The sequence below is a fragment of the Pongo pygmaeus genome, chromosome 7 (genome assembly GCF_028885625.2).
Source record: "Pongo pygmaeus isolate AG05252 chromosome 7, NHGRI_mPonPyg2-v2.0_pri, whole genome shotgun sequence".
Classification (NCBI taxonomy): Eukaryota; Metazoa; Chordata; class Mammalia; order Primates; family Hominidae; genus Pongo; species Pongo pygmaeus.
Genome location: NC_072380.2, coordinates 43,365,581 through 43,378,343, shown reverse-complemented (window position 1 = coordinate 43,378,343; position 12,763 = coordinate 43,365,581). Strand labels below are relative to the sequence as shown.

General features: G+C 40.2%; 1 protein-coding gene across 4 annotated transcripts in view; it reads right to left on the bottom strand.

Moving 5' to 3' along the window:
• The window catches only part of HOOK3 (hook microtubule tethering protein 3), a 130,710-nt gene that overhangs the window by 16,438 nt on the left and 101,509 nt on the right, over positions 1-12,763 (bottom strand). For 2 of the 4 annotated variants that reach the window (XM_054499783.2, XM_063668729.1), the window contains exons 17-21: positions 12,557-12,591; positions 6,761-6,843; positions 4,615-4,715; positions 1,871-1,975; positions 1,629-1,700 (exon numbers count right to left, since the gene is read on the bottom strand). In XM_054499783.2, coding sequence (XP_054355758.1) covers positions 1,629-1,700; positions 1,871-1,975; positions 4,615-4,715; positions 6,761-6,843; positions 12,557-12,591 — 396 coding nt within the window. The remainder of the gene's footprint in view (positions 1-1,628; positions 1,701-1,870; positions 1,976-4,614; positions 4,716-6,760; positions 6,844-12,556; positions 12,592-12,763) is intronic. The other 2 variants (XM_054499784.2, XM_054499786.2) reach the window with 1 other exon arrangement.

Sequence of the window (12,763 nt, the reverse complement as noted above, 5' to 3'; positions counted from 1 at the left end):
CTAGAGGCACGTGCCACCATGCCTGGCTAATTTTTGTATTTTTAGTAGAGACGGGGTTTCACCATGTTGTGGCCAGGCTGGTCTCAAATTCCTGACCTCAGGTGATCTGCCTGCCTCAGACTCCCAAAGTGCCAGGATTCAGGCATTAGCCACCGCACCCAGCCATAGATATGCAGTTTTGACCAAGGCAAATACAGATGTGAAAATAAGATATAATGAAATTTATGAATTTTTGACAAAGATCAAATCACAGTGTTCAGAGGCCAGGGACGCTAACCTTTAAGAGGCAGTATCAATTATAACTGTAAAACAAAAACAATGGTACTGTGCCAGTAACAGAGCTACAGGGTCACAGCAGGATGTTAAAAGGAATCTGGGGCTGGGCGCAGTGGCTCACGCCTGTAATCCCAGCATTTGGGAGGCCGAGGCGGGTGGATCACAAGGTCAGGAGTTCGAGACCAGCCTGGCCAATATGGTGAAAACCTGTCCCTACTAAAAATACAAAAATTATTTGGGCATGGTGGCAGGCATCTGTAGTCCCAGCTACTCGGGAGGCTGAGGCAGAAGAATCGCTTGAACCCAGGAAGTGGAGGTTGCAGTGAGCTGAGATCACACCACTGCACTCCAGCCTAGGATACAGAGCGAGACTCTATCTCAAAAATAAATAAGTAAATAAATAAATAAATAAATGGAATCTGGTCCCATTTCTTGTCTCGGACAACTTTTTTTTTTTTTTTTTTTTTGAGACACAGTCTTGCTGTGTCACCCAGGCTAGAGTGCAATGGCACAATCTCGGCTCATTGCAACCTCTGCTTCCCAAATTCAAGCGATTCTCCTGCCTCAGCCTCCCAAGTAGCTGGGATTACAAGCATGTGCCACCATGCCCAGCTAATTTTTGTATTTTTAGTAGAGACAGGGTTTCACCACGTTGTCCAGGCTGGTCTCAAACTTCTGACCTCGTGATCCACCTGCCTGGCCTCCCAAAATGCTGGGATTACAGAAGTGAGCCATCACGCCTGGCCAACTAACATTTTTTAAAGGCAGAAGTGGTCTTATTGGGAAGAACAAAAAACAAAAGGAAGACAGAAAGTCTTGAAAAAATACTTCAGAACTGCAGCACTCTTTAAAATTTGTAACTATTCACATCCCAACCAGGATGCTGATGAGCATTACTTTTTGTGTTGGGATATTCAATTTCAAAACCTGCAGTGGTTCAGGGTCTGACACTGTGAACATTTTCCAAACCCCAAGAGATAAACTATCTTCAATCAAATACCATCCTGCAAAGACACTGAAATAATCTCACAAAACAAAAACTATTGCATCTGTGTTTAGATGGTATTAATGTCCTTTCTCTTACAATAAAGTCTCTGAGGGACAGAAATTAGACTGACATTTATCTTTCTATCCTCTAGAAATAATGTTTTCAAAATGCTCTAACCCTGTTTACAGTGGTTCTCATAGTTGCTTTTCAGTTCAGAAATAGCATTAAGATTCTGTTAGTGTATGTTAGGGTGGCAATTACTTTCAGATTCATTTGGTAGAGTGACTTCTACAGTAAAGGGAATATAATAAGTATTACATATTCATTGAAGTTTTCATTATGCTCCAAAGTACTATTTTCTTACCATATTGTACCAGGCACTAACAATATATTTCTCTTCCATCTCTCTCTGACTCTTTGTTTTCTCATATTCTTTCTAAAAAAAAAAAGCACATGTAAATATGTAAAGATATGAAATAACTCAATATAAATAAAATACTTACAATTAATTGTTAAAACCCATGAACACAACTGTAAAATATAACAAGGCTCCCAGAACATTAAAATCAAAACACAATTATTTTATTGTACAGTATAGTAAACTACCTCTAATGAATGGAACAGTCGGTCTCGTTCCTGGAGCTGATTTTTAAGAGCTTGTATTTCTGGTGCTGCTCCTTGATTCTGTTTAGGATCTAAAGTACGGATGACCTGCAAAAAATAATAAAAGAAAAATTTAAAAAGTCTCAAACTTAAAGAATGTAACGTTTAAGAAAAGAATGACTATTTTTTTTAAAATAAAAGGATAAACTTAGGAAAAATCAAAGGTTATCTTACAAGCGTATTTTAAAAAGTAAATGCGGCCTGGAGTGGTGGCTCATGCCTATAATCACAGCACTTTGGGAGGCTGAGGCAGGTGGATCACTTTAGCTCAGGAGTTTGAGACCAGCCTGGGCAACATAGTGAGAACCGTCTCTACAAAAAGTGTTTAAAAAATTAGCTGGGTGTGGTGGTGCACCCCTATAGTCCCAGCTACTCAGGAGGCTGAGGCAGGAGGATCACTTGAGCCTGGGAGGTTGAGGCTGCAGTGAGCTGAGATCATGTCACTGCGCTCCAGCCTGAGCAACAGAGCAAGAATCTGTCTAAAAAAAATTAAAAGTAAATGTATGAAATAGTATTAATTGTTGTAACTTCAAGTAAAAATTTTTTATGGGTACATAATATTTGTACAAACATAAAACTTTTTACTTATATAAAGAACCAATTATAAAAAGTAATTCTGACTTAGAATTAATAAATGCAGTCATGTACCACATAATGATGTTTCAGTCAACGATGAACCACATATATGATGGTGGTCGATTATAAAGGAGCTGAAAAAGTCCTATCACAAAAATAACTTACCATTGTGTAACTATTTCCTTATACTATTCAGTACAGTAATGTGCTGTACAGGTTTGTAGCTAGAAGCAATACTCCATACCATATAGCCTAGTTGTGTACTAAGCTATAGCATACTGTTTTGCATAAGTACACTCTACAATGTTTGCACAATGACAAAATCACCTAAGGATGCATTTCTCAGAACGTGTCCCTGTTATTAAATGACATGTGTCTGTACAGCAGACACTACTGACAGTGGTCTACTCTTTTCCTTTCCTCTGATCTGGTCTGCTAGCTTTCTGTCTCTGATCAGATATGTACTTTGGGGAGAGGGTCCTGACTGGTGTAAGCCTATCACTGTGGCCCCATTTCTTCCTCTGCCGGCAATCCTGTTTGGGCATGGACATTGGATGTGATTCTGGCTGGCCAACTAGAGGACTACTGGGAAAGGTGTTTTTACTTCTCCACCCAATATTTTTATTTAGTTTTATTTTATTTTTAAAGACAGGGCCTTGCTCTGTCACCCAGGCTGGAGTGCAGTGATGTGATCATAGCCCACTGCAGCCTTGAACCACTGGGCTCAAGTGATTTTCCTGCCCCAGCCTCCTGAACAGCTAGGATTACAGGTGCATGCCACCATGACAAGCTAATTTTTTAAAACTTTTTTTTGTAGAGATGGAGTCTGGATATGTTGCCCAGACAGACCTCAAACTCCTGGGCTAAAGCAATCCTCCAGCCTTGACCTCCTACAGCGACAGGATTACAGGCGTGAGCCACTGTGCCCAGCTCCCCTAATACTTTTACTATCAAAATGTTCAAGCCCATAGAAAACTTGAAAGGTACCTTTAACTTAGACTCACTAATTGCTTCACTGCCATATTTGATTTCTCTCCACACACACACACACACACACACCCACACACGCTGTTACTTATTTGGGAGGCTATTTTAAAGTCTCCCAAATAAGTTATTCAGGCCTCATAACGCATAACCTTTAAATACTTGAGCACAGATCTCCTTAGATTAAGGATATTAACCTATATAATCACAAAGCATTATCATCTGTAAGAAAACTGACCCCCTTGGCCAGGCGCGGTGGCTCACGCCTGTAATCCCAGCACTTTGGGAGGCCGAGGCGGGCGGATCACGAGGTCAGGAAATCGAGCCCATCCTGGCTAACATTGTGAAACCCTGTCTCTACTAAAAAATACAAAAAATTAGCCAGGCGTGGTGGCGGGCGCCTGTAGTCCTAGCTACTCGGGAGGCTGAGGCAGGAGAATGGCATGAACCCGGGAGGCGGAGCTTGCAGTGAGCTAAGATCGCGCCACTGCACTCCAGCCTGGGCGACAGAGCGAGACTCCGTCTCAAAAAAAAAAAAAAGAAAATTGACCCCCTTAACCCCCAATCCAGGACTCAGAGATGAATGCCTTGATTTGGCAGTTAGCAGGGGGCTCTTTTCAATGAGAATGGGTCCTGTGCTCTCCCACAATCCACAGCCTGTTCTTGTTTTCATGACAGTGACTTCTATTCCAAATTTTGGATTTACCTGATGGTTTCCTGAACGTGTTATTTAGCTTGTTCCAATAAACCTTATTTTGCCTGTGAACTGGAAATAGAAGGTTGCTTAAATTCAGGTAACTATTATTTACAACGATACTCCATCAAGAGGCACAGGATATCAGCTGTCCTATCATTAATTAGTGTTGTTAATTTTGATGACTAATAAGGTGGCAAGTGCCACTCATTTCCCACACAAAGTACATTTTCCTCTTGGTAATTAGTAAGTAATCCATGGAATGACGTATTTTGACCACTGCTTGTTGCTCAGGTTCTTTTTATTTGTTATAAGATTTGTTCTTCTCCTGAGAGTTTTCTGCATGTTGCTGTAGTGTCCATCCATTATATTTGAGACTTCACTGAAATGTGATCAGAAGGTAGACTGAGATGCCTACAAAATTCTTACTTACACTTTTGGCTTTCTCTAAGTATTTTTTGTATCGTTCTTCCATTTGCTTCATTTCTTCCTCTTTCTTTCGTAAAGCTTCTTGTAATTCTTCAATTTTTAAGGCTGCAGATGACACATAGTAAAATATATATATTTAGATAATATATATAAATTGTTATAATATAAATAAATTTATTTTAGATTACCACAATTTACAAAATATTTTAATTGACTAATAACAAATAGTTAACAGCTTTTAGAGACTGGTCTATTTTTACACATAATTTTATTTTTAAAAAAATTCAGAATTTTTTTTTTTTTTTTTTTTTTACAAAAAGATTTTCTTATAAATAAATAAAAACTCCAGTATGGAAGTACATAAATAAAGAATCCATGAGGGATGAATGGATAAACAAAATGTAGTACATAGATATAATATTATTCAGCCTTAGTTATGACACATGCTATGATATGGAGACATTATGTTAAGTGAAATAAACCAGATACAAAAGGACAAATATTATATGATTCTACTTATATGAGTGACCTAGAATAGTCAAATTCAGAGACAGAAAATGGAATAGCAGTTACCAGCGGCTGGGGAGAGGGAGGAAGGGAGAGTTAATGTTTAATAGATAGAGAACTTCGGTTTGAGATGATACAGTTTTGTAGATGGGTAAAAGTGATAGTTGTGCTATGTGAATGTCCTTAATGTCACTGGACTACACACTAAAAATGGTTTAAAATGGGTGTGTTTTGTAATATTTTAACCACAATAAAAATAAGTCTGTTCTTTCACCTCTTATCTCTTTATTAATACAAAAGAATTAACAAAATCAAGCTACCTACAGGAGTAAATATTTGGGAAGCACAAGTCTGGATGACTTACATGGAACTACATTATGAAAATATCTTAACATCATATAATATTCATTAGAATACAGAGTTAAGGAAAAATTCAAAGTACAATTAGAAAGACATTATAAAGATGATTATATACTCCCTATATGTAAATAGAGCCTATTTCTTTCTTTCTTTTTTTTTTTTTGGAGACAGTCTCGCTGGAGTGCGGTGGTGAGATCTCGGCTCACTCCAACCTCTGCCTCCTGGGCTCAAGCGATTCTCCTGCCTCAGCCTCCCGAGCAGCTGGGACTACAGGTGTGTGCCACCACCCCCGGCTAATTTTTTGTATTTTTAGTAGAGACGGGCTTTTACCATGTTGCCCAGGCTGGTCTCAAACTCGTGAGCTCAGGCAATCCACCCACCTCGGCCTCCCAAAAAAGTGCTAGGATTACAGGGGTGAGCCACCGCTGCTGGCCTTCTTTCTTTTTTGTGAGACAGGGTCTTGCTGTGTTCCCCAGGCTGGTCTTGAACTCCTGGGCTCAAGCAATCCTCCTACCTTGACCTGCCAAATTGCTAGGATTACAGGCATGAGCCACCATACCCAGCCAATAGAGCCTATTTCTTAAATAAAAATTTAATATAGGCCAGATGCGGTTGCTCACATCTGTAATCCCAGTACTTTGGGAGACTGAGGTGGGCAAGTGACGAGCTCAGAAATTCAAAACTAGCCTGGGCAACATGGCAAAATCCCAGCTCTACAAAAAATTATAAAAATTAGCCGGGCAGGGTGGCTCATGCCTGTATCCCAGCTACTGGGGGATGGTTAGGTAGAAAGATAGCTTGAGCATGGGAGGTCAAGACTGCAGTGAGCTGTGATCATGCCATTTACTCCAGTCTGGGCAACACAGCCAGACCCTATCTCAAAAATAAATAAACAGGCTGGGCGCAGTGACTCACACCTGTATCTCAGCAGTTTGGGAGGCCGAGGTGGGCGGATCACGAGGTCAGGAGATCAAAACCATCCTGGCTAACACGGTGAAACCCTGTCTCTACTAAAAATACAAAAAATTAGCCAGGCGTGGTGGCGGGCACCTGTAGTCCCAGCTACTCGGGAGGCTGAGGCAGGAGAATGGCAAGAACCCAAAAGGCGAAGCTTGCAGTGAGCCAAGATCGCGCCACTGCACTCCAGCCTGGGTGACAGAGTGAGACTCCATCTCAAAAAAAATAAAAATAAAAATAAATAAATAAAAATTATGTAAACTCACTATCACTATGGCAGTATACAGCAAGCCCACTTAAAAACTATCCTAATTAAGAAAACTCACAGCTGTTGTTAAATCTTGGCTCGAGATCTTCAATAATGGCTCTCTTCTTCTGTAGTTCATTATTGGCCTCATGCAGCTTCTCTCTGTAACAAACAGGTAAACATCACCTACTACTGCTTCTGTAATTTTTTCCAGTTCAAATTAAAGATCTAAGTTCTTTATATTTGGATTACACTTGCATGCAATGCAAGTGATATGAAACATATATGAAAAGACAAAACACAAATTTAATATATTTAAAAAATAAGTAAAAAATAAAGACAAAAAAATTCCTCTGTTTGAAAAAGTAGTCATTTAGTTTAGATAGACCTGCATAAAGAGAGGGTATAGACTTTTTCTAGGAATATTTAAATAACTTTGCAAAGGTTTTACCATGCAAAATCTTGTTGCAAAAAAATGAAGTTCTAAAAATAAGAATTAACAAATAGAACACTACATATCAATAAAAAAAATGAACTAATGATATACTCAACCACATGAATAGATCTCACAGAATGTTGAACAAAGGAAGTCAAAGGGGTAACAATGTACGATTCTGTTACCTACACTGATGTTAAAATGAGTGGAAGGTGATACAGATCAGCTGTGTGGCTAGTTTTGCGGTCAATCTACTGGGAGGAAGAATGAAGAATCCTGGTGGGTTATTGCATATATTCCATATGTTTATCCGGGTCACCTAGGTTTGGGAGGCCTTGGCAGGTGGATCACTTGACGTCAGGAGTTCAAAACCAGCCTGGCCAACATGGCAAAACCCACTTTCTGCTAAAAATACAAAAATTAGCTGGGTGTGGTGGTGGGTGCCTGTAATCCCAGCTACACAGGAGGGAGAATCGCTTGAACCTGGGAGACGGAGGTTGCAGTGAGCCAAGATGGTGCCACTGTACTCCAGCCTGGATGACAGAGTGAGACTCCATCTCAAAAAAAAAAAAATCTAGGAACTTAAGACATGTACTTTATATGTTATATTCCAATATAAAGGTATTTAAATAATTAATTGAAAGTGAGATATTTTCCCCTGGTATTTGATAATATGTGTAATTTTCCCTTTATCATATTTAATATGGCACTATGTAACATAACTAGGTAAAAAGGCTGCAAAAATGGGAAGATATAGAAAATCACTAATTAAAAAAATAGCACTTTATGTCTTTCTGATCTTTTCTATGCACAATGCTTTAATAAACCTTTTTCTTTCTCAATAAATTTTTTGAGGATGTGACTTGTATGCATTTATGACCTATGACAAAGAACATATACAATATAACAGTTGAAAGAATAATAAAACTAAGCCCAATGAATCATTACCATGTTAAAAAATAGAAATTGGCTGGGCACAGTGGTTCATGCCTGTAATCCTAGCACTTTGGGAGGCCGAGGTGGGTAGACTGCCTGAGCTCAGGAATTCGAGACCAGCCTGGACAACATGGTGAAACCCCACCTCTACTAAAATACAAAAAATTAGCCGGGCATGGTGGTGTGTGCCTGTAGTCCCAGATACTCGGGAGGCTAAGGGGGGAGAATTGCTTGAACCTGGGAGGCGGAGGTTGCAGTGAGCCGAGATTGTGCCACTGCACTCCAGCCTGGGCAACAGAGTGAGACACCGTCTCAAAAAAATAAATAGGCTAGGCATAGTGGCTCACACCTGTAATCCCAGCACTTCGGGAGGCTGAGGCAGGCAGATCACGAGGTCAGGAGATCAAGACCATCCTGGCTAACACAGTGAAACCCCGTCTCTACTAAAAATACAAAAAATTAGCCGGGTGTGGTGGTGGGTGCCTGTAGTCCCAGCTACTCGGGAGGCTGAGGCAGGAGAATGGCGTGAACCCAGGAGGCAGAGCTTGCAGTGAGCTGAGATCACACCACTGCACTCCAGCCTGGGTGACAGAGCGAGACTCCATCTCAAAATAAATAAAAATAAATAAATAAATAAATAAATAAATAAATAAATAAATAGACCAGGTGCGGTGGCTCACACCTGTTATACCAGCACTTTCAGAGGCCAAGGCGGGTGGATCACAAGGTCAGGAGTTCAAGACCAGCCTGTCCAACATGGTGAAACCCCGTCTCTACTAAAAATACAAAAATGAGCCGGGTGTGGTGGTGGGGGCCTGTAATCCCAGCTACTTGGGAGGCCGAGGCAGAGACCTGCTTGAACCTGGGAGGCGGAGGTTGCAGTGAGCCGAGATCATGCCACTGCAGTCCAGCCTGGGTGACAGAGTGAAACTCCATCTCAATAAATAAATAAATAAATAAATGTTTAAAAACATAAAAATAAAAATAAATACAAATCATCCCCAAAACTTAGTAGTCATGCATGTCTCTATACTCTTCCCAGAGGTAACCAAAGTCAGAATTTGAATCATTCTCATGATTTTCATGATGGTTTTATTGTCTTTGTGCTATTCCTAAAAAATATATTGCTTAGGCCAGGCGTGGTGGCTCACATCTGTAATCCCAGCACTTTGGGAGGCCGAGGCGGGCGGATCACGAGGTCAGGAGATCAAGACCATCTTGGCTAAGACGGTGAAACCCCGTCTCCACTAAAAACACACAAAAAATGAGCCAGGCGTGGTGGCAGGTGGCTGTGGTCCTAGCTACTCGGGAGGCTGAGGCAGGAGAATGGCGTGAACCCAGGAGGCGGAGCTTGCAATGAGCTGAGATGGCGCCACTGCACTCCAGCCTGGGGGACAGAGCGAGACTCCGTCTCAAAAAAAAAAAAAAAAAAAAAATATATATATATATATAGAGAGAGAGAGAGAGAGAGAGCGCTTAATTTTGTGCAATTTAAATTTTATACATTAATCATCATGTATTATTCTGACTTGCATCTTTCACTAAACACTATGTTCTTGAGGTTCATCTGTGTTGATGTATTAGCCATGGTTTATTTCACATTTCCCCTATTGTTTGGTATTCTATTGTTTGAATATACCTCATTCAATCATTTTCCAATTGGTGAACATTTGCATATTATTTTTGCTTTTCTGTGATTACAATGTTCTTCCATACTTTCTTCTACAGGCCTCCTGGTATGCACGGACAATATTTCTAGGAATCTAGGATATATATAGTAGAAATGAGAGGTCACAGAATATGTGGCATGTCCAGGTTTACTAAGCAGACTGATGTATACGCCTACCAGCAGTGGATGAGAATTGCCATTGCTCAACATCTTTAGCAATACTCAATATGTTGGATTTTTTACATGTTAACAGTTTGATGTGTAAAATGGTCTCCATCGTAGTTTTTTTTTTTTTTTTTTTAGATGGAGTCTTGCTCTGCCACCCAGGCTGCAGTACAGTGCCATGACCTCTGCTCACTGCAACCTCTGCTTCCCGGGTTCAAGCAGTTATCCTGCCCTCAGCCTTGCAAGTAGCTGGGATTACAGGCATGCGCCACCACGCCTGGCTAATTTTTCTATTTTTAGTAGAGATGAGGCTTCACCATGTTGTCCAGGCTGGTCTCGAACTCCTGACCTTGAGTGATCCACCTGCCTTGGCCTCCCAAAGTGCTGGGATTACAGGCGTGAGTCACCGCACCCGACTTTCTTTTTTTTCTTTTCTTTCTTTTTTTTTTGAGACAGAGTCTTGCTCTGTTGCTCAGGCAGGAATGCAGTGGTGTGATCTCGGCTCACTGCAACCTCTGGTTTCTGGGTTCAAGCGATTCTACTGCCTCAGCCTCCTGAGTAGCTAGGATTACAGGTGCATGCCACCATGCCCCACTAATTTTTGTATTTTTAGTAGAGACAGAATTTCACCATGTTGGCCAGGCTGGTCTCAAACTCCTGACCTCAAGTGATTGACCTGCCTTGGCCTCCCAAAGTGCTGGGATTACAGGCGTGAGCCACCACACCTGGCCCACTGTCATTTTAAATATGCATGAGGCTGGCCATATTTGGAGATATCTGTGGCTCCTGTGGTGGGCTGAATTGTGTCTCCTAAAATGAAAAGTCGAAGTTTTAATTCCTAGGATATATGAATGTGACAATATTTGGAAATTGGGTGTTTATAGGTGTAAGTAGCTAAGATGAGGGCACACTGGATCAGGGAAGACCCTAAATCCAATGATTGGCATCCTTGTAAGAAGGTCATGAGACACAGACATACAGAGAAAAGAATGACATGTGAAGATGGAGAAAGAGGCTGGAGTGATCTGTCTACAACCAAAAACATCAGGACTGCTGGTGGTTACCAGCCACAAGAAGGATCACAGAGCAGACTGTCCCTCCAAACCTCTAGAAGGAACCAGCCTGCTGCCACCTTCGTTCTTCTAGCCTCCAGAACTATGAGAGAATAAATTTATGTTGCCATAAACCATCTAGTGTATGGTAATTTGACATGGTAGCTATAAGAACTAATACAGGCTCCATCTTCACTAATAAATCCTTTCTGATGAAGATTTTTCACCATGTAAATGTCTGCGCACAGAATAATGGTCAGTTGGTAGTTTTATGACATGACAGGTATTGTATTTTTTGCCATAAAGGAATGAGAATTTTTTTTTTAAAGGACAGAATTCAGTACTGAATTCTCATTGCAGGTAATCTCACAAAAGGCAAAAGTAATATTTTCTATTCTAGTACATTAAGAATCTGCTCACTGCTTGAATTGCTAGCAAATCTTTCACCAGGAGTAGCTTGTGTCTCCCACATTTACCATTTAAAACACAAACACACAAACTGGATAGCATGAAGCAAATTGCCAGAAGAGAATTTCTTTCGCATCCTAGTAGAATAAATCCAAATTATCTTTGTGGTACTGAGGATGTCTGGTTTAGCACAGTGTAAAGTTGTAACACTTTAACAGGCTATCAATTCATAGTCACTAATTCAATGCTTGCCAGGAGTTTTGCTAGAAAAGGATGAGAAGGATTAAGGTTATTACTGGGTGCAAGATAAATTATGAAACATCTCTAATATGGTCAACCTCAGTTAAAGAGAGAAGATTTCTTCTTCATGAAAAAACATATGTGAATATTTTAAAATTTATTTCATCTTTTATACCAAAAAGTCCTTGTTTGTAATTCCAGGAAATATTTGAAAATCTACTGACAAGCTTTTATAGACTTTAAAAAATTTACTTAAGAAAGAAGATTAGACTAGGTGTGGTGGCATGTACTTGTAATCCCAGCTACTCAGAAGGCTGCAGCAGGAGGATCACTTGAGACCAGGAGTTCAAGTCCAGCCTGGGAAACACAGTGACCCTGTCTCTTGAAGACCTTAAAGTCTCTTAAAGACAGGGTCTCTTTTTTAAAAGACCTTGTCTCTTAACTTTTATTTTTAAAAAAATAGATTAAGCTGGCAATACTTTAGAGCTGGCAAGCTATAGCCCATGGGCCAAAACCAGACTGCTGCCTGTTCGTATCTATAAAGTTTTACTGCAACATGGTCACAACCATTAATTGATGTATTGTCTATGGCTGTTTTCAAGCTACAACTGCAGAGCTGAGTGGCTGTGACAGAGACCAGCTTTCAACTCCTAAAAAGCAATTACTATCTGACCCTTTATAGAAAGAGGTGTCTGACCCATGATCTAGAGTGTCTTAAACTCCTAACTACGATTATCACAAAGACAGAAAACCCTGAAGTCTCATTTGAGAAGGCAGTTCTAAAGCAGTCATTATTCTGACCTGAGAACCTGGGGGAAAAGTGACCCTTCAGACTCTCTGAATATGTATTATAATTTTCTATTTCTTCAAGGGCCACCTGTGCCAACGCCTAGACACACCATAACTACCTAACACAAAGCACATGTGTTCCACTATAGAAGAATCAGCCTCAACAGCTTTTATACTTACAGATGTTCTTCAAGCTTCTTTTTTAGAAGGACTGACTAAAAATGAAAAACAAAATTAGTTTATTACCTCACATTTTAACTAAAATAGTATTTTCTTTTAAGTTAAAAGTACAATAGTCATTAATTTTGAGTGAGCTCTCAGTAACTTGTTTGGTCAAAAAGCTGAAAACACACAATGTACCCCAGTTTAAATCTCTTTAATAAAGGG